The 24,446-nt window shown below is 43.3% G+C and overlaps 2 protein-coding genes across 7 annotated transcripts in view; both read right to left on the minus strand.

Moving 5' to 3' along the window:
- Positions 1-8: 8 nt before the first annotated feature.
- Positions 9-12,184, minus strand: wdsub1 (WD repeat, sterile alpha motif and U-box domain containing 1). Of its 5 annotated transcripts, none has more exons than XM_066664981.1 (13): positions 12,115-12,134; positions 10,440-10,860; positions 8,883-9,070; positions 8,264-8,350; positions 7,809-7,902; positions 6,777-6,810; positions 6,651-6,691; positions 6,464-6,564; positions 5,540-5,569; positions 4,837-4,866; positions 3,571-3,750; positions 2,610-2,744; positions 9-1,849 (listed from the first exon to the last, which is right to left on the minus strand). In XM_066664981.1, exons 2-13 carry the CDS (start codon positions 10,835-10,837, stop codon positions 1,698-1,700), a joined length of 1,470 nt encoding a protein of 489 aa, XP_066521078.1. In that variant the 5' UTR covers positions 10,838-10,860; positions 12,115-12,134; the 3' UTR covers positions 9-1,697. The 5 variants fall into 5 exon arrangements, with proteins under 5 accessions (XP_066521078.1, XP_066521075.1, XP_066521076.1 ...); XM_066664978.1 differs by lacking the exon at positions 12,115-12,134 and adding an exon at positions 11,906-12,051; XM_066664979.1 differs by lacking the exon at positions 12,115-12,134 and adding an exon at positions 11,851-12,045.
- A 701-nt stretch (positions 12,185-12,885) lies between these two features.
- Positions 12,886-24,446, minus strand: part of baz2ba (bromodomain adjacent to zinc finger domain, 2Ba) — a 102,205-nt gene continuing 90,644 nt past the window's right edge. For both annotated transcript variants that reach the window (XM_066663202.1, XM_066663203.1), the window contains 16 exons: positions 23,876-24,127; positions 23,254-23,477; positions 22,536-22,610; positions 21,608-21,836; positions 21,312-21,374; positions 21,046-21,190; positions 19,579-20,375; positions 19,164-19,428; positions 18,823-18,978; positions 18,535-18,695; positions 18,073-18,374; positions 16,961-17,096; positions 15,938-16,084; positions 15,165-15,466; positions 14,666-14,809; positions 12,886-14,578 (listed from right to left, as the gene is read on the minus strand). In XM_066663202.1, the coding sequence (XP_066519299.1) occupies positions 14,422-14,578; positions 14,666-14,809; positions 15,165-15,466; positions 15,938-16,084; positions 16,961-17,096; positions 18,073-18,374; positions 18,535-18,695; positions 18,823-18,978; positions 19,164-19,428; positions 19,579-20,375; positions 21,046-21,190; positions 21,312-21,374; positions 21,608-21,836; positions 22,536-22,610; positions 23,254-23,477; positions 23,876-24,127 (3,555 nt within the window). In that variant the 3' untranslated portion in view covers positions 12,886-14,421. The remainder of the gene's footprint in view (positions 14,579-14,665; positions 14,810-15,164; positions 15,467-15,937; positions 16,085-16,960; positions 17,097-18,072; positions 18,375-18,534; positions 18,696-18,822; positions 18,979-19,163; positions 19,429-19,578; positions 20,376-21,045; positions 21,191-21,311; positions 21,375-21,607; positions 21,837-22,535; positions 22,611-23,253; positions 23,478-23,875; positions 24,128-24,446) is intronic.

Here is a 24,446-nt window from a genome sequence, read left to right on the forward strand (position 1 = left end):
ATTTGCAGTTCCATATATAAAGCTGTTACTGATTGTATTTCAGCATCGCTACACAATGCAACAATAAAGCCCCAGTTTTAAGGACACTCATGGTCCTTGGCTACAAGTAAATACCGGACATATGGGCATGTGGTCCTTCTGAGCTATTTAAATATACATCAATACTGGTTCATAGATGGCCTAGTTTAGGACGTGTTCATCTGGCCTCAAAAGCAGTGGAGGAATGGCTGTTTGGTGACGGATTTTCAGTGGACTCTCATCACTGAGGCTGTGATTTAGTTCATCGTGGAAATGGTCTGAGCGCTAGGAAATAAAATCTAAACCATCCACTGGGATTTATGTTTTATTAAAACTGATTTGCATTCCAGTAATTGATATTAAGTTCAACCACTGTTTAATAACCACTCGTTAACCTGCGATAACTGCTCTGCACACAGCTGCATTCCCGGCCTCTTACACTTCTCTAAGTGTTGTTACAGCACCAGCGCTGCGTATCCCAGACACGGCCATCTCTCAGTGACTAGCAATAAATTACAGCACGAAAGAAAATATTACTGAGACCAAATGTTATTTTAGGCACGCAAATGCAGTCATTCAGCGCTGTACATGAAAGGAATCTGATATTCATATTGTAAAGTTTGATTAATGTGGTCCTTAAGAACTGTCTCTCAGTCCTGTTTCACTTATCACTTCACAGTTTAAAATATATCTATAAGCTTGGACTGAACCATAACATTTGAAGAAGTTCCCTTCTACAAGCGTTACACGTGCTCTTCATTTTCTTGATAACTACAGCTTATAGAATCTTAAGAGAATATCATTAAATGAAACAGTACGCTCTGAAACAGTTGCACATGAGGTCATGCCGAATGCCAAGCGTAAGTTAGATGGACATAAAGCCCCAAAAGCATTGAATTATGGAGCAACACAGCTGTGTTTTTTGGCATGACAGAGCACCTGATCCAATGCCTCTATCTAACCTCACTAAAGCTCTTGTGGTTGACTGCAATCAAATCCTCATAGAAATGGTTAAACAACTAAGCCTTATAAGAACAGCACTACTGCAAAAGCGGGGCATGCTGCTTACTAATGCACTTCATTTCAGACCAGGTCTGGCCAGGTGTGCACAGACTCTTGGCCATGTAGTGGAGTCTCAGTTCACAATTCTGAGAAAAGGAGGTTGGTGTGATTTTGAAGACGTTCGATTTGTCAGAATGAATCCTGGAAGGAAAGCACAGCACAACTCACCAGAGACCGCTTTAAAGTTCTCCAACAAAGTCTCTGCTGACACTTTGCCAGGCAATATTTACTCTAAGCCATCTCCCAATCCCCAATATAGCCTTAATGACCTGACTGGAGCAGACCTGGAGATAGCAACCCTCTGAGACTGACCTTGAAACTTCTGCTCTTGTATTTGAGCCTGTTCTGGCAGGTTTAGTGTTAAGCTGCTGTACAGCTGAGCCGTTGCTGGAGTGGCCTTGAGGATCATCGATCATATGTAGCATGCTCGGCAAAGCTGCAAAGCAGAGCGGTCTGAGTGGCCTCGTTGAACTCCCACCTACAGCTCCACACTGGCCAAGCTCGTGCTCTAATCTCTTGAAAATGAAGCAATTACTATAGGACTGGGGCACAGTAATATTCCACGAGGGACAGCGCTGGATTTCAGCTGTGTGGACCTGAGGAGGGAGGGTGGAGAGTCACTGGCTGCTGGTCCAGCGGCAGATGGCCATTTTGAGCGTGCGGTTGGGGGTGAGCAGCGTGGTCTGCAGAGGCAGGTTGGTCATGGGACTGGAGCGACTCTTGGTGTTGATCCAACTCTCGATGGCCTCCCGCTCGTACGAATAACCATCTGCAAAACGCAGAGAAAACATTCCTCTCAGAGTCGTTTATTCAGTCCTTTACCTTAAGGGAGAAACTAGTCCAATGACACCTAGTGGCCTGGATATATCATTCATTCATTCATTATCTGTAACCCTTATCCAGTTCAGGGTTGCGGTGGGTCTAGAGCCTACCTGGAATCATTGGGCGCAAGGCAGGAATACACCCTGGAGGGGGCGCCAGTCCTTCACAGGGCAACACAGACACACACATTCACACCTACGGACACTTTGGAGTCGCCAATCCACCTACCAACGTGTGTTTTTGGACTGTGGGAGGAAACCGGAGCACCCAGAGGAAACCCACGCAGACACAGGGAGAACACACCAACTCCTCACAGACAGTCACCCAGAGGAAACCCATGCAGACACAGGGAGAACACACCACACTCCTCACAGACAGTCACCCGGAGCGGGAATCGAACCCACAACCTCCAGGCCCCTGGAGCTGTGTGACTGCGACACTACCTGCTGCGCCACCGTGCCACCCCTGGATATATCAGGCTGTCCTAAATATATTTTAATTATGGCAAACACCATGTGAGGGACCCCCCCTATGGAGCATAACTGGTCACAAATCCGATGCAATTTGTAAAAAAATAATAGCAAGCAATCAGGTTACTGGTCCTTTAAGCTTGTTGTTAAGACTCTGTTGACTGTAATACACACTGTATGGGTTCTCAGCGTTTAAACAATACAGTAAACCCAAAGCACAGCATTTAAAGGTCTCACCTGCAGCGATCACTGGGTCCTTCATGATCTCGTGTGTAATTGGACACAGAAACTCATCAGGAATTCCATTTGACAACGGTGCAATTCTCAACTCCTCAATCTTCTTCAGAACCTTACTGCGCAAACCCAGAGACTCTAACAGAACATAAATACATATATTTATTATCACAGTCTCTACTGATAAAGATGGTGCTCCATTCTGAGAACAGTCTGGAGGAAAATATCAGTTATTTCTACATTTTAATTTTCAGTAGTTAGCGCTCTGATTTAGTAAAAGTACGACAGAATACTGTTCTTAAGGGGCACAGAAGTAGCCTAAAGTCAATGAAAACCTACTAAAAAGCCCTGTTATATGAGCGATCCGGGACCGTTTTTATTGTTATGCCACACTGGATGGTGATTTTGGGTATTGGGAGAAATGCATATTGGAGACCCGTTACGTAAAATGCCGCTGGTTTGGGGGATTTCAGCTGGAGTAATCAGCTTTTAAAACACATACACTCTTCCCTGGGCTCACAGCGCCCGGACGGGAATCTTATGTAACACCCTGGAAATCGCATGTTTACATTTGCCACAATCTCTAGGATTACACTTTATTCAGGATGTTTTTTCCCCTTCTTTTTTTAATGAACACACTCCCTTGATCTTAGATTTCCTGCAAGACATCATTGACATGAGTACAGGGAGCCTTTATTATTATTATTATTATTATATAATGCTCTGTAATTCTCTGTGATAAGGACGTTTCCATTCATTCCTTCATTGGATGTTTCCGGGTTAAGCTTCAGCTGTTGATTTCCTCGCAGTGCTTTGTGACTCTCAGTCGGCATAGGCCTTTAATTACTAAACTGCCTGGATATTTATCCCCTTTGCTCTAACCAGGAACTAACGTATGTTCAGAGAACCAAGAGTTTGGCGCACTGAGGGACAGAGAATGGAGATGAAATGTTTGTGTCCTCACCGATGTGAAGATCAGAGCTGAGGCTGTCCTTACTGAGTGAGAGCAGCTCAGCACCGTCAATATTATTGGCCTTAAACGTGTCGATGAGGCTCTCCAGCCCCTCTTCCCGTAACCATGACGACACATCATCCTCTGACCACTCGCTCACCATCAGCCTGGAGTGACCCAGCCATTTCCTGCCTGAGAGACAGAACAACACGGAGTGATGGCTCTAAGCCCTAGTCTGTGCGCTTTACTGCTCTGACTGGAAATGAAAGGGGAAGTGTTTAACAAAATTCACAGACAATCCTCAGCCTCAGTCCAACATCGTCCCTGTCACTGGAACACTGCAGTGTGACCACTAACGACACCACTGCGGTTAAACATCCAATCAGAGGCTGTGTATTGATTCACTGCCATGTTCTAGTGTGTGACCATGTGACATTAATCATGATTTCAGATACAGGACCGATCTTCTAGTGGGTCACAGGCGGCCAGAAGAGGATGGATTCCGTATTGGTTCTTCCCTTGAAGCTCTGAAAGCTGCTCTGTGATAACAACTTTTGTAAAAAGCACTCTATCAATAAAATGGAATTAAACTTAAAGAAATGTTTTTGGATATTTACAAATTGTAATATTATATTTAATATAAAAAAGTAAACAGTATTGTTACAAATCCTGATAAAAATATTCTTTATTTCCGTTTTTGTTTGTTAGGAAGTCTCTCCTTCGGCTGTTGGCTGAATAATTTTTGAGCTATTTTCTCTTGAACTGGTGAAATGCTGTTCTTCACCAGACAAATGCTAGCACCCCCCCTCTCTTTTCTCTCCTCTCTCTCTTCTCTTTTCTCTCCTCTCTCTCTCTTCTCTTTTCTCTCCTCTCTCTCTCTCTCTCTTCTCTTTTCTCTCCTCTCTCTCCCCCTCTCCCTCTTTCTCTCTCCCTCTCTTCTTTTCTCTCCTCTCTCTCTCTCTCTTCTCTTTTCTCTCTCTCTCTCCCCCTCTCACTTTCTCTTTCTCTCCCCCTCTCTCTCTCAATTCACATCACCCTTCAGCACTCCAGACATTATCGATCAACAGAGAAAAGATACAAGAGAAAATGGAATGTCTCTCTTTCTCTCATTTGTGTTCTCTGTGTGTTATCACACTCCTCATCACCTCCTGGCCCTCGGAGGCTAATTACTGACCACAGCCAGCACAGATACAGCACAAGTGCTGCTGATGACCTTCAGATGACCATCACTCTATCACTTCTCACAACACACAGAGCGGGGACATGCAGGGCTCCTACCTGCTTCGTGTGCGACTGAAGCAGCTTCGTCTGAAAAAGAAAGAATTCACATATAAAACCAGAGACATCATTGAGAAATAAAATAAACAATGAAAAAAAACAAAGATCTGTGGACACCTGTGGATACCTAACGAAAGGTATTAAATATTAGTTTGCATTTTTGCTGCAGGAGCTACTTCTACTTCCAGGAAGGCTTTACAACAGAAAACGTGGAACACTGCTGATGATCTAGATGCATTTTGCTGGATGATTGTCTTGATCACAAATGCTACTCCAACTCATCCCAAAGGTAACACATGGTGGTGTACATAGCCCAAAGCTAGCGAGCTTTATAACCCTCCCTATTGCCCATGCTGAGCTTATTCTCACGGGCAGGTGTTGCCGAGTGTACCTCTGTTCTGTTATTTAATCCTATAGTTATCCCTGTGTCAGCATAAAGTAGCTAAATGTACTGGTTATGAGAAATATTGCCAAACTTACGGCTGCATGGAACATGAAGAGAACACTGCATGCTACAGGACTAATAACTGAACACAGCAGACCTGATCAGATAATAGGCCTGATATTATAGAGAGATTAAGGGACCATGTTATTAAACCTTAATGTGTTAAGAATTTAAATCCTGCTGCGCTGGGCTGGTTTTAATACACAATACGCTCACAGACTATTCATGTGCATGCTACAGAAAACACACTCAGCTCACCTGGAAGAGATTTGCCTTCAGGTCCGGAAGCTGATGAGATGAGAATGATTGAGAATCTCATATGAGAACACACACAAGATCAACAACATAATCAGGGACATGTTTCAGACCAATCACAGTCTACTGACGGAGGTAGTATCTATTCCATCAGCTTACTTTCCTTTGTGACGTCTGTGGCAACAATCACATGAAAAGCAGTGATTTTCACTGGAACAAACACAACATTCTGAATGTCCATCCATTATCTGTAAACGCTTATCTAATTCAGGGTCGCGGTGGGTCCAGAGCCTACCTGGAATCACACACCCTGGAGGGGGCGCCAGTCCTTCACAGGGTGACACACACACACACACACATTCATTAACACACTCACACCTACGGTCAATTTTGAGTCGCCAATCCACCTACCAACGTGTGTTTTTGGACTGTGGGAGGAAACCGGAGCACCCGGAGGAAACCCACGCGGACACAGGGAGAACACACCAAACTCCTCACAGACAGTCACCCGGAGCAGGAATCGAACCCCAGGTCCCTGGAGCTGTGTGACCGCGACACTACCTGCTGCACTACCGTGCCACCCACATTCTGAATGTGAATTTTTCTTAAATGCTAATGCTAATAAATAAGTACTAATATTTAATGCTAATAAATAAATGCTAATAAAATAATTAGTGGTGCCAACATTGCTCTATATTTATTTGTAAATGCTTTATAATTATACTGTAGCACCAACCCACAGCCAATTCGTTCTTTTATAGGGCATGACTGAATACCAAACATTTGTTTTGGTCTGAGACGCTGGTGCTCTAGAGCGACATCTAGTGGCAGAATATCAGCTTTAATGTCTACAGATAACTCCATGAATTAATGTGGATAATGATGGTAAAGATAAAACTGTAAACTAAAAACTCTAACAGAACTGACCACTGCTGCCATCCTCTACCCTCCACACTTTGACGGTCTTGTCCATGGAGCCGCTGGCTATGAGCGGAGCAGTCGGGGAGAAGGCACAGCTCGTCACATATCTGCAGCACAGACAGAGGCAGAGTTAAAAAGGTACATGAAACTTAACCAAGAAAAGAGAAGAGAAGAAGAGAGAGCAAGAGCATACCTCTCATGTTGATTCAATGTGTACAGTAAGACACCATTTATCTATCAAATAAAAAAAGAAGATAGCCGTAAATAAAGCTTAATGAGTGTTTATGTTTAAAACATTTTCGAATGCAGAGTTACTCACCGCTTCATAGACTGCAACAGTCTTATCCATAGACCTGTGAAGAGAGAGAGAGAGAGAGATTCGACTCAAACACAGTTCATGTGCCCTCTGTTCCCAGAGAACTTTCTGGACGTACAGTGCCATTAGGTACTGATGTTGGATGACTGATGACAGGTTTAGAATCACAAAATATTCATCACAAAATGTGTCATGAAGGGTGCCTTTTAGATATGACAGTTATATAAGGATACAGATAGTTTCTGTGTTACTACAACCTTGAAGTTATCAGAGGTACAGGGAGCCATCTAGTGGCCAAGGTGTTAAGGCGCAATTGTATATGTATGCCGTCACCATGACAACATTGAAAAGACCCTCTGCGCCAGAATATAGCATTATATTTCCATATTGTTGTTGTTTTTACATTGTTTGTACATGATTAGAATGGTGTTAAAAATATAATAAATGATCCAAAAGAAATGAGCAAAAATGACATGGAGAGAAACATTCTTCCCTCTCCTATAAAGTCACCGTTATTTAGGGTGACCAGAGGGGCTCTCGCTGCCGTTGTATGCTTAGCTGAACCCATGTGTGCTTTTAGGTCCTTTACACCTTTATTTGCTACACAAAACATGGGAATTTCTTTTTTTAATTCATCCGAGAAGTTACATTTACGTTTCGGCATAGCTGCTCGAGATGAGGGTAGGTACATGAGCTTAAATGTTTACAGAGAAGGTTATCGACGGTTAATAACGGTAGCGCTAGTCAGACCGTCCAATCAGAAGGTTTTAGGCTACTTCACCACGCCCTCTTCTCACTCAAGCGAACCAATCGGAGTAGGGGAGGGCGGGACTAGTTTGTGAACGAAACTTCTCGAAGTTCTATGTAAGCTCTAGAAAAACAAAATCCCGGACGTTTGTGAAATTCCGCCCGGACATTTTTTTTAAAGTCTAAAAAAGAGGACATGTCCGGGTAAAAGAGGACGTCTGGTCACCCTACCGTTACTGAGATGAAGAGGTATTGTTCAGACAGTGACAATATGTTTGTAGCACTCACCCTGACACTAAAAGCTGTCCATCTGCTGAGTAGGCACAGCAGAGCACTGTAGCAGACTGACCTGACAGTGATTTCATCAGCTGCATCTTACAACCTGTGAATCAATCACCAGTCACATCAAATTATCATGGAGTCACAAACACACACAAAAGCACTTTCAATACAGTCAGCCAGTACTGACTCCATGAGCTTTTGTTCCCCCAATATGAAGATTTCTAGGTCACACACACACACTGATAAACTCATAATATGTTTATAATGTAAATATAAACATCTAGATAAGTTACTCAGCAGTTAATACCGGTTATACAGGATTACTCTCCACAGCTGGAGTATTTAATTATGCAACATTTTTTTTAAATTGTGGAATTTCTCTAGTTTCTTAACAAATCTGAGCTCATGACACATTGTACAACTGGGTACCTGCGTCCTGGGGGGCCTAAGTGACACTTTACCTGCAGAGGAGATCCGAGAAACAAGCCAAATCTTTAACAAGCTGTCCTGACCACAGGAGGCTAAACGGAACTGGACCACATGATCATCTATGTGTGTGAACATGAGAGAGAGAGAGAGTGATTAAAAACTATTTGTCAGCTCTAACTTTAAATTAACCTTTCTTATTTCTGTCCATTTCACAGACACTGATTGAGTAGCGACTACTAAAGTGGCTCTTATCTAACCCTTTACTGTTTCCTTGCTTGAAAAAAGTGGCAGGAAATTGTATTCATAATAGTGCACTGAAGCAGAAGTCCTAAGACATTGTTAGTCGTGCTATTACGTATGATAAAGGCTAACACATCTCTTATCATGACGTTTAGATACAATCTTGTGTATTATGGCAGTGTGCTGTTGCTGTAGCACATGAACTAGTCTGTCATATAAAAAATGGTCTGGCACAAGAAAAATGCACTTAGTAGCTCAGCTCTGAGTTCAAGGTCAACGAAAGGGTCAGGTTTGGTTTTTAAGATAAGGACTGAAGTGGAAAATGGCAATCTTGAGCCTGCTCAAAGTTCAGGGTCAAAGTTAAGACTTCATTCCAGAGTTAAACTCGCTTAAGGGTTACATTATTCATACTCTTCATTATCTGTGGAGAAAACTGGCAGCAGGTAACCCCAAGGTCATGGGCATATTTTTCAGCATGAAGCTGGTTCAAGCTGAGGTCCCAGATGCGGAGGTCTCCATATGTGGAGCCGGTGGCAAACAGCTGGCCACAGGGAGTGAAGGAACAGGCCACCATCGTGGTGTCTGGCACACCACCATTCCTACAGAACAGAGATATACGTCAGTCACTCAGAAAGAAGTAGAAACCTGTTGGGGTGCCATTTTGCATTTTAGGATGAGCTTCTGCTCTATGATACAAAGCAAATGAACTTAAAACCGAAACAGTGGTTTGTCAGTTTGCAGTACTGATATTTCATTTGAAGGCATTTACTAAAGTATGAGTACAATTATTTTTATTCATCCTGCATAAATCCAATTAGACTGGACTAACTACACTCTCTTATGAATAAAACATGCAGCACGCTAGTGTCCATTAAGTAAAGGAGATTTATTATGCTTAGACATGTATGTTGTGAAAAATCGTAGCTTATTTTATTATAGTACCATACCTTTATATTGCCCACAGTCAATTTACAGTAGCCTTATTTATCTCTGAAGTCTTAAAGATCCAATTTGAACAGTTGGATCTTGGTCTTGGTCTTTACCCTAAATGTGAGTGACTGAGCTGTTGACACAGTAGCGGAATTCATTAATTCATTCATTCATTATCTGTAAGCACTTATCCAGTTCATGGTGGGTCCAGAGCCTACCGGGAATCATTGAGCGCAAGGCGGGAATACACCCTGGAGGGGGCACCAGTCCTTCACAGGGCAACACACACATTCACTCACACCTACGGACACTTTTGAGTCGCCAGTCAACCTACCAACGTGTGTTTTTGGACTGTGGGAGGAAACCGGAGCACCTGGAGGAAACCCACGCAGACACAGGGAGAACACACCACACTCCTCACAGACAGTCACCCGGAGGAAACCCACGCAGACACGGAGAACACACCACACTCCTCACAGACAGTCACCTGGAGGAAACCCACGCAGACACAGGGAGAACACACCACACTCCTCACAGACAGTCACCCGGAGGAAACCCACGCAGACACGGAGAACACACCACACTCCTCACAGACAGTCACCTGGAGGAAACCCACGCAGACACAGGGAGAACACACCACACTCCTCACAGACAGTCACCCGGAGGAAACCCACGCAGACACAGGGAGAACACACCACAATCCTCACAGACAGTCACCCGGAGGAAACTCACGCAGACACAGGGAGAACACACCACACTCCTCACAGACAGTCACCCGGAGCGGGAATCAAACCCACAACCTCCAGGTTCCTGGAGCTGCGTGACTGCGACACTACCTGCTGCGCCACTGTGCCGCCCTAGCGGAATTCAGTCAGGTAAAATATATAAAGTTTTCTTGGCTTGTTGTTACATTTGAGAGCCAATTTTAATAAATATTGTTATAATCTCTATTACAATCATACATTCCAACATAGATCCAGTTCAACCATCATTGAACCATCATGGATACTGTTCACAGTGGTTTAAATCTGACTTTACCTGCGTAGGGTTCGTGAGGGGAAGTCCCACAAAGCCAGAGAACCATCTGAGGCCCCAGACACTAGCCAGGAGGAGTCAGGGGAGAAGGCACACACTCTGACTGGGCTCCTGCCTGGATGCTCCAGGACGGCCTCAATTTCCCCGCTGACCATGGACCACACCACCGTGGTGGCATCAGTGGAGCAGGATGCCAGATACTGACCACAGGGGCTGAAGGAGCAGCAGTGTACTCCATAGCCATGGCCGGCCAGTGGGGAGAAGGGCAGCTCGGTGAAGTCTCGGGTTGAGTAAACGCGAATGGTTTTATCGCCGGAGCAGGTGGCCAGCAGAGAAGAGGAGAACGCACACCAGTTCACATCATCACTGTGGTTTTGTAAAGTGCAGATGAGAGACACCATTTTGAGCCAGCGATGTTGTGTCCCTGTCAAAACCAAAGCAGATCATATTGAGTCTGAGGTACTCAAAATTTTGTGCTACATCCATCTAGCTCTCCTACTGAAATGAAGCGTATTTGATAGCAATTATCCTTGAGATCATCATTCCAGAGAATGCAGTTTTAATGCAGGTCTGGATCTGGATGTATACCATTTTACCATTGTACAAAACTACTTCTTGAAGAGTTCATATAAATTTGTTTATAAACAGTATATCTGAATAATAAAACGACTGTCAATTAAAACGTAAAATAAGTCATTTTATTTTGTAAACTGAACGTGGCTTTATCCACGCTATATAACGCCTTTAAAGACACATTTTTTAACTTATCAATATGTGTATGTGGTGCTGTTCACACTAAAAGATAAATCACACAGTCAGCACAATGGCTAAGCGTTTCCACATTGAAACTTAAAACAAAAATACAGTCTCAAACTGGCAGATTCAGACAGCTAGTGTTTCAAACGTCATAAACCTAAAGAACCAGTCTGGTCAACTTGCAGGACAGAGCTTTTCAGTGAGTAAACACACAGACTGAATATTCACATTCATAGATCCGTGCATACTGAATGAAAGTGAAGGTGTAGAGCAATTTCTCAACCCTCAGTCCTGGAAGCTCCCGTTTCCTTCTCCCAACACACCAGGTTCAGTTAATGAACAAGCCCTTTTGGCGTTTCAGTGGGTGTGTTAAAGCAGTGATAGCAGTAAAATGTGCAGGGCAGGGTGCCTCAGGAAAACCAGGATTAATAAACACTTGCGTAGCCTTACACGTCACAATGGATCATTTTTTTCTTGTAAATAACTTCTGAAAATGTAATACTTATTAGCAGAGATACAGAGGGAGACAATTAGCTAATATTAATTTAATGAATATTAAAACTTAATGGTCATGTTTCGGCACATTTTAAGTTTTATGTTTAAGTATATTTTAATAAAGTATATTTTAATACAGATAAATACTGTAGAAACGACACACCAAGAAACAGAGAATGTCTTATTCGTCAGCTTCGTACTCGAGTATTTAGGTCCACCTTAAAAAGCGTTGGCTCCAACTGCCACAGGATTTAAGGAGGAACGGAAAACCAACTTGTCGAGCTTGTTTACAGCAGTGTCACGGAGTTAAACCCGTTTATTTACACCCTTCACCGCTAGACAGAGCTTAGTTAGAAATGCCCCACCATAGAATATAGCTATAAATGTTACACTGTTATATTCGTTAAAACTGAAAACAAGACGTTACCGTTACCTTAGCACCCTCTCGCGCTTGCTTCCTCCTTTGTGACGTCATCCGAAGTCGGTCACATGCTGTTTGTTGACATCAGGTTGTTTTACTAGATTTGTTTAATAAAATGTTTCTCTGTCTCCATCTTAAGGTAAGAACGACAACTGGACACGAATAGAAAATGCTCCACTGACCATACAGGAGCACACAGAAGATCCATATTTACAGACTTTATTTGATTTGTTTATCTGTATGCTTTGTTCACCCTGTTCATTTGTTTTCTCAATTATTAATTATTGGTTTAATTTTAATTTTTATTTATAAATCATTTGATATTAAAACGTTACAGAGCACAGAGAATTCAAGAACTTTAAACTGTAATACCATGCTGATGTCACTTTAATAATTGACTTTTGCCCCTAAAATACACAAATTAATTTGTGAAACGTACATTTACACTAAGCATTAATATGATGCTCTTTAAACCTTATTTAAAAGTACTTAAGGGTGATTTTTGTAAAGTGGTTTTATTTACCTGGAGCAAAATATCTTGTCTTATATATTTCACCAGCCCTGTGAAGGACTGGCGCCCCCTCCAGGGTGTATTTCCGCCTTGCGCCCAATGATTCCAGGTAGGCTCTGGACCCACCGTGACCCTGAACTGGATAAGCGCTTACAGATAATGAATGAATGAATGAATATATTTCACCAATGAAATGTTTGACTGACTTGTGGATCTTTAATGATTTCCAGATAAAGGCAGGTTATATTCTACAGTGATGTGAGGAAGCTACAAACAAAGCTGATGTATTGTAGATGTCTGTTTTCATTAAAGGTAAAATTATAAACATCCAAATATATGAAATGACAATACAACACTCGAAACAGCAAGAGTTGGCTTTGAAAAACATCCTTTTAATAGGTCCGTGCCACACACGCTCACACTCTCAGACACACGCACATACACACATACACACTAGTGAAAAATAATGCTCCTACAAAAAGAACGCTACCATTTTGTTTCCCACAATATCTTTAAATAAAATAACTTCAAGTACTCTGACTCAGGTACAAAAACCTCTGTTCTAGCTGCCTCCAGTGGGCCACGACGCACGGGGGGGATAAGGGGAGACTCAGAAGGAAAAGAAGTGGTTTACAGAAAGCCTGCTGTGACTGTCAATCTGCAGCCGCACGGCCAGGATACTGAAAAATACTCCCAACAGCTTTTAGATGGGGGTACACACGAGTATTGTACAGTATGCCATTGTGTGGAGGAGGCCAAGGGGGTGTTTTATATTAGAAAATAATAAACTTACAAAAACAGAACCAAAAAAATTAACAGGAAAAAAAAACAACATCCCTAAACCCTGTTCGGAAGGGCAGGCACTACCAAGATTAAGGAGACCACAGTGTTTGTAGAGGATATGTATATACTGTACAAACAATAAATGTGTAATAATAATAATAATAATAATAGCAATAATATTAATAATAATAATAATAATAATGATAATAATAAGTCACTTTAAGACTAAAATTAAATGCTACAATCGGTCTAAGGCAAGAACAATATCCAATGTCTGAAACAATATGTACACATCATTCCAAACAAGACTCAATATATTGATATCAATAGACAGTATGTACATATAAAGAGGGAGGGGGGCACTGCTCGTCCAGGTGCGTGTACATTAACGCAGTCAGCTCTGCTTCCGAGGGAGGAACACTCCGATGCCTAATGGCACAGAGCAGTGTAAACGGTTTCCTTTTCTTTTCTTGGCTTTGTTTCATATTTGGAGAGGAAAAAAAACACATACAAATAAACATTCCATTAGATTTAAAGCAGTTTTGCTGTTTCTTCCTTTTCATAGAAAATGAAGAATGGACCTTTTTCATCATAAATAATCATTTTAAAAAATTAAATACATTCACTATAATATTAAAGATAAAGTAAAAAAAAATAATAATAAAACAATGATATTTACAGGTAGTGGAAAGTGTTTTTTTTTTTTTTTTCTCCTACATACAGCTCTGATGGTTGAAGAATTCAGTGCGATTTACTCTTTCTACAAGGTAATGGTATTGCACAAAGACACCCTTTGTCCTGTGTCTCTTCGGGTGTTGTGTGTGTCAGGGGGATTTTTGGGGGTTCGGACCCGCATGGTTGAGATGTGTAGGCCTGCTGAAAGGGCCCAGGCATTGCTGGGAGGAGATGGCGAAATGCTGTGATTCTGCAGGTGATTTCTGAGCTCCACAGAAAAGGTTTGAAAAACATGTGACACTTCGTTTCAGTCTTGATTCTGGACGTCCACTCCTGCGGGCAGCTTAGTTTGTCTGCTTCAGGAGTTCCGTCCATCTCTTCTCGAAGAACTTTCTCATGTTGTGTCCCGCTCGCCCAATGTCCGAGTTGTCCTCGTTGAACTTCTCACAGTTATCGAACACGAGGTTGACGTCGATGATGAACGTCTCCAGGTTCTGGTACCTGAAGGTGGACAGACATCAAAAAGGAATGAGTGTGTGAATCGGTAGCTGGACTACTGCATCAGAACAGAGAGCGAATGAAACTTACTGGCTGCTGACAAGCTTCTCACGGATCGTGGAGAAGTCCATAGGTTTTTTGATGACTTTGCGGTACCCAGGGACTGATTTGAGGTTGACAGGTGTGAGGAAGGGCCAGGCATCCTGATGACGTTCCAGTTCAGCCAAAAGAATCCTGCACAACAAAAGCAGTTTTAAAGCTGTGCACTACATAAACATGATGGCTACAACAGGGAATTATATCTTAGCAACATATCTGCAGCATGTGAGCAGGTGGCCTCAAGCCTGCCTTACTACAAATACTACAAAGTGACACCCAAGGAAAATGGGTTATTGATATTAAATGTATTTTTAAATATGTAATATCTATGTTATTAAAGAATAAATGTTAACAGCTGTAATAATTTAATGATGTAATATTGGAATAAAGCAGTATTTATTTTTCGATAGTGTAATAAACACACATTAATTTAATAAGCCCCCAACAGCTCAAATTAGTTTCTTACTCAGAAGTGACACACTGTAAGTACCTGCAGAGGCCCAGGTCGCGGTTGTTGTCCCTGGCCGTCTTGGCTCTTTTCACACAGGCTGGACTCTCAGGTTTGGGGGGAGGTGGTGCAGGAGAGCTTTTCTTGGCCTGCGTGGAGGTTGTGGTTGCTTTCTTTGGGCTGCTGTTGCTGGTGTTACCACTGATGCTGCCACTAACCACCTCCTCCACCTCAGACACCTCTGGCTGCTTCTTGGTCTTCTTGACTGTCTCTGCAGACTTCTTCCCTCCGCTCGACTGGACTCGACTCTGAGGCTTCTTGCTCTTTGGAGACTGACCACTTGCCTTTTAAAATGAAGTTTTAAAAGTTCATTTTACCACAATGTTTGCAGTTAAATAATCTGCATTCAGATATTATTTTAGTAACTTGTACTCATCCTAAAATTAATTGAAAATTGATTTTTTCAAGTGTATCCTCCCACAAGCCACTCCCCCACCATTTGATGGCATTCAGATACAGGGTCAGGTACTGGCTTTAGACACCTCTAGCCAACATTTGGCATTGAGCATAATGAAATTATGCTGATGTGCTGTTACTCCAGTATGTCCACAATAGGTGCATCTTCTGGTAGATGATGTCATTACGTATAAGGCTTCCTTATAAAGGTTTCGATATGTAATGTGATTCTATCTACAGCAATGGACAATATATAAAGACAGTAGTAGCAGCAGCCTTTTTTCTAGGCGAGGAACTGAGTGATGCTCTAATAGCAGAGGGTGTGAACACAGAATGTGATGGAGGGTGGAGGCGGTTACCTTGGAGATGCAGGCAGGGCAGTACCAGTCTCCCTCAGGGATGGTGCTGATCTTGGGCTTGTGGCAGTAGGTGTGACAGCCCTTATCACAGCCATCACAAAGAAGCAGCAGGTCCTCATTATCTCCCTTTCGGCAGATCTGGCAGTACTGCACATACACATACACTCATCATAAGTGACATATATAGTCTTCCATATGTTACCAAAACTGGTTCAGATAAAACTAGACCATTTTTCTCTATCTATCTATCTCTCAATCAGTAAATAGTGATCATGTTTTTGTACAATTTCTTCTCTTTCTCTCTCTCTCTACCATTTCTGTCACAGACAATCTTCCTTGTCACTCTTGCACTGGCTCTTTCTCACTCCCTCTTTCCCTCTCTTACTTTATTTTACCCTTTGACTCTTTCCTCCCTCCCAATTTTATTCTTTCTCTTTTCTGTAATCTCTTTTTTAAAATGATAAATATGCTTTTTTGGTCATTGTAATTTTCCTCTGCATTTAACCCATCTGTGGCAGGGAACACCCACAAATACACACACACACACACACACACACTAGGGCCAGTGAGCACCCACATGCTCTCACGTTTTCTCTAACCAATGAGCAATCAAGACACATTTTCACCACCATATGGACTTGCATATTTTATTTTTTAAAGAGATACATTCCTCTCCATTTCTGCATTTACATGACTTTGGCTGAGTATACAATGCTGTGTCCACATTCAAATGACTATGAACCAGCCTTAAGGCTCAGAGCTACAGGCGTGAAGTTCAGAGTGAAGTTTCTGGTTCTGGTTCTAGTTCATTTAACTCTAAAACCCAATTTAAAACAACGACGCAGGATTGTTGATGGAGCACTTCCTTAAACATAACTGATGATATGATGCCTGGTTTTAAGGCTATTCCATGAGAATGAGTTGGAGCAGCTGTTGGAGAGTCAGCAGGAGTTCTGGAGTGCCCAGGATTAATGTAGAAGGACAGGTGTAAAGTGCTTTGAGTGCGGTGTGACCCAGACTCACCACTTTCATGATGGATCTCTCCCAGGCGATGGACTTCTGCAGCTGATGCAGACACATGGCCAACTGCGCAGAGTTCCTCACCTCACTCAGAGCTTTCCTCCACAACTTCATCCCTGGCGCAATCTCCTCCTCTCCCCTTAATCAAACACACAAGAGTTATGAGCAGGTGCAGGCGTAATAAAATCATATGAAAAAGTTTGGGCTCCTCTGTCAAATGATATGTTCTGTGGGTTTTCTAACTTTAAATAAGGACACATCATCTACAGGCATTACTGCTCGGCTATGCTTTATTTCCTGAATTGAATGTAGTGGAAAATGTATGACATAAAACATATTATTATACTTTTCCAACATTAAATTCAGGAAATTAAAAACAGAAACTGCACAGAAAATGTCTAAAAAATCTTGTCTTTGCAGTAGAGATTGTCGTCCCTTATTTTTATTTAGAAAATCACAAAACATTCATCATTTAACCATGAGTGCACATACTTCTGCATATGATCACAAGTTCAGGGCCCTATTATCAACACAGACACAGGACAGAACAGGGACCATTAACTCTGGCCTTGGATGGGTGGATCTCAGCACATTTTTGGTGACGTCGCAGCTCAAATACATCTGCAAAGCTGACAATGAGCTGATACAGAATCAGATGTCCCTGAGCATGGAACCCACCAAACTGTGCTGGACTCTGGCCCTCCAGTACCATACCAATGACCCATAGCATAGACAAACATAACAGGAGACACAGAATATATAAATAAAACTACACACAAACACTTAAAGGTATAACACTTTCACTAATAAAATCAACAGTGAGGAAAAAATGAAACCCCATGTTAAAATGTGCCATGCACTTACAAAACCACACAGAAAATGCGCTGCAAATCAAACCCATGCAGGCAGAAATGGGAGGGTGAACAAATATAAACACAGAAGGTCCCCAAAAAAAGGGTACAGTGTGAACAACTGGACCAATGGATCGATGCAAGGCACGCACGAGCACAGCAGCCCCCAGCCAGCAGAGAGGGAAGGGGAGGAGTAGGAGGTAGAGGAGGAGGAGGAGGAGGAGGAAGAGGAGAGACGAAGGCTGGCTTGTGTGGATGACCTACCCTTCCCCTCCAGCGCTAGTGGATGGAGCAGGGGCGGGCACAGTGACCGTACCCACATTATCCAGTCTGATCTGGATGGTTGTCCCTAAGGGGCTCCGCAGGTACCTTCTCTCGATGTGGCGCTCCAGCTCAGCCAGGCGAGACACCGCGATGTCCAGCGGGTTGCTGAGCCGACGGCTAAGGCCTTTCTCCGAGCTCCGCTCCTCCTGGGACTCGGCCCCTGCGCGGGGCTTGGGGAGGGGCTTGTGCTCATGATAGACCAGGTCTTCCCTCTCCGACTGAGGCTCAGGGTGCACCCAGCCCTGTAGCAAAAGATAGTGAGGGGAAGAATGAAATAATTAAAGTAAAAAATACAGGCAGTGAATATTCTGCAATATTATAATTACATGATCATACAATACAGTTTTATATACGATAAAATCTCATTTATTTTAATAATCATTATTTATTATTATCCATTACCTTGACTTGTAGGCTGGCAGAGGTGACTTTGCGCTCAAGTTCCTCCACCTGCTGCAGTAAAGCGATGTCTGTCTCCATGGCTTGCTCCTCCACACACCACTCCTGTAGCGTCTCCACAGAAACCTGACCTTCATCCAGCTCTGACACCTCCATCACTGCCACTGTACACACACAGCAGGTTACATTATTTTACTGGTTTGATCTTGGTTACATGTTTGCCATTTTTCTTTTTTTAACCATAATCTGAAAATGCCAGATATTAAAAACGCTTCACATGCATCTTCTCACCCTCTTTGTTTTTGTTGCAGGTCTGCAAGATGAGCTCCATGGATTTCTGGATCTGTTTGTGCAGTGATCTTTCTCTGATGCCTCTGCTATGGAGTGATTTCGTCAAGGCCTGCATTGCCTCTACGTCTGCCACCTTCCACCAGCCCATCAGCTTGTCTGCAATACACATATTGCACACATTAGGTACATATCTGTCAATCTGTGCTTAAGTAATTTTAGATTTAAATATGTTTTTATATATTTTATTTGTATGAGTATCCAGTAGCCAGTATTTAACATATTTCGTATACAATTGAAACTATTTAACGTACAAATATTAGAGAGGCCAGAGTGTGTCTTACCCTCTGGTATAGGCTGTGGCTCGGGGTGGTCATGGTTTCGTGGCAGGTCAATAACAGGTGAGGGGGCTGAGGGGGGTTTGTCTGCATGGGGCACTGGAGAACCGCTTTTGCTGGTGGAGACGCTTGGGGCCAGTAGAGGGCTGGCGCTGCCCTCGGCCAGTGGGTAGAGGGGCAGAGGGCTGCTACACAAGGGAAGGTTGGGGCTAATCATCCCACCAGACCAGCCACACAAGGGCAAAGCCATTAGCGCACTACCTGGCTTTATCTACGGATAAAGTGAGACAAAAATTCATCATGATCTTTATGATTATTTAAACTTTTACATACACTTGTAAAAGTATATCCTGATACTACCAGGATACACAAAGCACAATACTGGCAGGTGTATACAGGCCCTAAGGTTCTGGGCACTTACCTGCGGAGGAGACATAGTGTGGTTCCCAGGACCATCATGTGCTGAGTTGAGGGGGTTTGGTGAGGCAGAGGGAGGGTGGAGGTGATGATGAGGGGAGGATGGGGGTGCAGGGCTCCTGGCCCGGGTGTGAGGGGCAGTGTTAGGCTGAGGGGAAGCCTGGGGGGGTGTGGGGGGCTGAGTAAGAGAAGAGTCGTCGCATGGCGAACGAGGCAGGAGGCTGAACCAGTGACCGCTGCGCTCTGTTAAGACACGCAGAAGCTGGTCGTTACCCAGCAGTTGAATCTGCTGTTGCTGGAGGGACATCGCGACCCCAAACTGTGGAGGAAGAGGCACCTCGAACTGAGGAACTGGGACAGTGGGGTCCACTGGAGCGCCACACAGCACCATGGGCTTGGAGGTAGAGTGAGTTGGAGACGTTGCTGATGTCGTCGCAGCTGTGACCGTTTCTGGGCAGCCATTGGGGGTGTGGCAGAGTCCTGCAACCTCGTCAGGCGTATCGGGACACTCTTTGAGAGGAGGGCTCTCTGAGGGCGTGGGCTCTGTCTGCAGCTCTTCTTTCTCCTCGAGATTACTTGGTGAGGAGGCACACACGTGTCCTTCTTCACACAGCTCCTCATCAGCTTCTGGGGGTAGCTTCTCATCCTCCTCTTTCACACCTTCTATAGGCTCCTCCTCCTGCTTCACTTGGCTCTGCTCCTCTTCCTCCTGCTGCTGCAACTCCTCCTGCGGTTCCTCTTTGATCTGCACTGCCTCAAAGTTTTGAAGCCTCTCTCGCTCCTTCTCCAGCTCTTCAGGACCTAGTGAAGGCATTTGCACCATTTCAACTACATATTTTTTGAGTAATAAAGCCATTTTGACATAATAAATTAAATGAAAAAATGTATTGCTATAGGTGAGTGAATGTGTGTGTGTCTGTGTTGCCCTGTGAAGGACTGGCGCCCCCTACAGGGTGTATTCCCGCCTTGCGCTCAATGATTCCAGGTAGGCTCTGGACCCACCGCGACCCTGAACTGGATAAGCGCTTACAGATAATGAATGAATGAATGTATTGCTATAGGCCACTTTCCAAATACAAATCAATATCATAATTCAGATCTTGGCACCCTTTAATATTGATGAACAAAGAAGTACATGGAATGTTTACGTTAAAGTGATATTGGTGAGAAAACAAATCCAATTGGTTTTCCATTTATAAATGTCAGATATTTTGTGCGCTAAAGCAAAATATAACTAGCCAATAATTAAAGTTTAAAGTGCAAACTGCATGCTGAGTTTTCCAGGAATAAAAATAACAACATAACAAAGCCTTAAAAGAAAATTCTATATATGTTTCAGGTTAAAATATAGAAACACAGCGTGGTTTGACATAAAATGGTGTACAAAAGCTTGTGTGGTTTATGTAAAACCAATGATTTCACACCAAACCACTGTGGTATGTGTCATTAGAGATATTACATGTGTTTTTACCTTCTCCACTCTCCAGTCCCTCAATGAAGACCCCTCCACACTGAGGGAGAACCCAATAGCGGCGGCGGTAACGGTCCTGTCCATACGACATTGACCGCAGAGCATGAGACGATTCAAACAGCTTCCGTCTGATCAGATTCTGCTGCTGCACTCCCACAAACAGATAGAGTCACATGAGTGCAAGAGCAATTACATGTGTGTATGTGTGTACACAGCTACATAGGCATGCTGGTTGTGCTTGTTTGACAAGATGTACATGTGTTTACCTTTGATAATTTATCAATCTGTTTCTCCAGCTCCTCTACACTGGTGGCTTGATCTCCTTCATCCTAAGTCACACACATAAACATAAAATCAACATAAGATCGAAGAAAAGAACAACTGTTACTACGCGGGTTCATCCTTTCACAGATATTTAATGACGTTTGCATTTATGACACTGACAAATGCTCTATCCTGATTTTCACAATATTACAGTGTAACATAGTGTAAGGAGGACTCTTATAGGTTCATCAGTATGTTCCTGTCTGACCCTGGGATACACAATACCAGCCAACCCTACCTCATCACATGTCTCTACTCTCTTCGCCTTCTTCACTTCTTCTTCCTCCTCCTCATCGTCTTCATCTCCAGGTTCATCACTGTCCTCATCTTCATCCTCATCATCATCACTGTCACCACCTTTCCGCTTTCGCTTGTTTCCGGTGCTAGGCGTGCCTAAGGCCTGAGCTTCCTCCCCTCCAGCAATGGCCTCACGTTTCCCGGTGCGTTTAGCATAGATGGTCTTCAGCCTGTAGGCAGAATGATTCAACACAAAATTTACAATTAAGTCGCATGAGTGTTATCATGACTTGTGGAAAACAGTCTGATGCATTACTGAATATTATCATTATAATAGTTAACAATACATTAAAGCATTTCAAATTGATAGTGGGGGGCGGCATGGTGGTGCAGAAGGTAGTGTCGCAGTCACACAGCTCCAGGGACCTGGAGGTTGTGGGTTCGATTCCCGCTCCGGGTGACTGTCTGTGAGGAGTTGGTGTGTTCTCCCCGTGTCCGCGTGGGTTGCCTCCGGGTGCTCCGGTTTCCTCCCACAGGATTGGCGACTCAAAAGTGTCCGTAGGTGTGCGTGAATGTGTGTGTGTGTGTCTGTGTTGCCCTGTGAAGGACTGGCGCCCCCTCCAGGGTGTATTCCCGCCTTGCGCCCAATGATTCCAGGTAGGCTCTGGAATGAATGAATGAATGAATGAAAATTGATAGTGGGGACGTGGTTAATTGCCACTATCAAATGTGTGTTTTATTCTCCTATAAAACTCCCCGTATATTGTATAAAAGAAAGAAAAATAATCATGAAGATGCCTTTACCGTGTTTACAGCATAAACGACTGATGGGCTCCGTGTGGGAGTTTACTTGCGAATGACTGTCTAAGTGAATGGCTGCGTGTAGGGAATGTGTCAGTGTGTATTTGTGCGAGACAGAAGACACTCACTTTTTCAGCTTTCCCTCCACGATACACTCGTCCTTCCTCAACGCATTCATTTGTTCCAGGCTCTTATCAATCTCACTGCGCATGAATACACACACACACAGATCTGTCAGTGTCCATAGCACTCCTTGCACAATAACACACCTGTGTGATTTTTACACACGCTCTGCCTGCCACTCTGTGTAGCATTCAAAATGCAAAGGCTCCATGAATAACTCAACACTCCAGCTTCTCTCTTGACCTCCTTATACGGTTTGATTACAGAATGAATTTTTAAAGCACTACAGCCGAAAAAGGTACTTCTCTGTCTGGACCAATGTAATTCTCCAGCTGCATTAGCTCATAGTTGGGCACTGCTCCAGTAAGTGAGATTTGGTATTTGTTTAATAACTTAATTTTTTCAAATGACACACACATCTGTTAAAAATGAAAAAAAAAAACCTTTCCAGCTCTTACTGTCTGTGAACAACTCAGCTGAAAGCAACATGTGCAAACATTAACTCCAGTAGGACTGGCTAGCAGTAACCGCGAATACAATACAATAAAGTGATGTAAATAAAAACAAACTACAAATAACTGAACCTATTTCTGTATCCCAGCAGTTAGCCATCAATCTAAGACTGTAGCTAAAGGCAGAGTAAAGTTTTCAATTCAGTTTAAATCGATTCAGATTAGTGGATTCAGTTCAATTTAAACAGCAGAAACCATAAAGCCCTCCTACCTGACCACGCTCTTACTGCAGGCCAGCTCGTTGACCAGGAAGGCAAGTATGGAGGCCTTGTGGCTAGGTGAGTGAGCTTGGAAAGCCTTGGTCTTCAGGCTCATTGCGACATCAGCCATCTCTGTCTGGGAGCAGTGTGCCTCCATATACTGCTGCAGCACCTCAGAAACATTGTCTCGGTTCAGACCCACGTTAGTCAGGTGATCTCCCAAGATTGACTTGGCCTACAGATCAGATACACAGAGGGAATGTGTATTAGTAAAGCCCAAAGAGACCAATAAGATACGTCTGTTAAACTGAAATTTTGGCAAAAACATCTAACATAATCCTTTGAAAGTGCCTCAAGGTCATTTTAGTATATGTAACGTGCTGTAACACTTTGGAGTGATTTAAGGAAGGTTTCTGATGTTACAGGACGTTATTTCACGTGAAATAATGTTCAATTCTATGTAAACTAAATAGGCCTTTTGTCTTCTTTATAAAACAAAAGCTTCACACAGCAGACAAGTCTTAACTGATTAAATGGAGTGGACATAAAGCTAAAATTAAGGGCTTTTCTTTTGTGGCATTTATGTGTGTGTGTGTGCATGCCTGTGTATGTGTTTGTTACTCTCTCCCTTACCCTGTGTCCTGGGGGCAGTCCAGGGTCACACACAGCGCAGGAAAGCAGGCGGACCAGCAGGTCTTGCACTTGACCCATGCTGTTGCCCAGGTTGAGCAAGCCCTCCTGCAGCACACCCAGAGTGGGCATCTCAGACATTTCCATGCCCAGAACCTTCCCAAAACCGCGCAAAAACTGCACCACCATCAGGCAGTCAGAAAACATTTGACCTGGCAGAACCAGGCCTGGGATACGAGAGAATTCTGGAAGAGGCTGTGTGGAGAGACAGAGAGGAGGAAAATACAGTATATAGTATATACAGTATATATATATATATATATATAGAGAGAGAGAGGCTACGATAGGAGAAAATGTGTTGTGCTGCTTGCCTAGTGTCCTGCAGTATGTTCACAGGCCATTTAAACCTTTAGAAACTAACTGTCAGCATGTGGCACAACACATACATCACCACTTGGTGGCAGCCTTCTTTTTATCATCTTCATGTTTTTGTAAGGTGTTATGGATGACCTAATGCTACTAGAGACCCCACAGTAAGTAGTCCATTTTTCCACTGGAGAGCCAATAGGATAAC

Source organism: Hoplias malabaricus, chromosome 3 (genome assembly GCF_029633855.1).
Source record: "Hoplias malabaricus isolate fHopMal1 chromosome 3, fHopMal1.hap1, whole genome shotgun sequence".
NCBI lineage: Eukaryota > Metazoa > Chordata > Actinopteri > Characiformes > Erythrinidae > Hoplias > Hoplias malabaricus.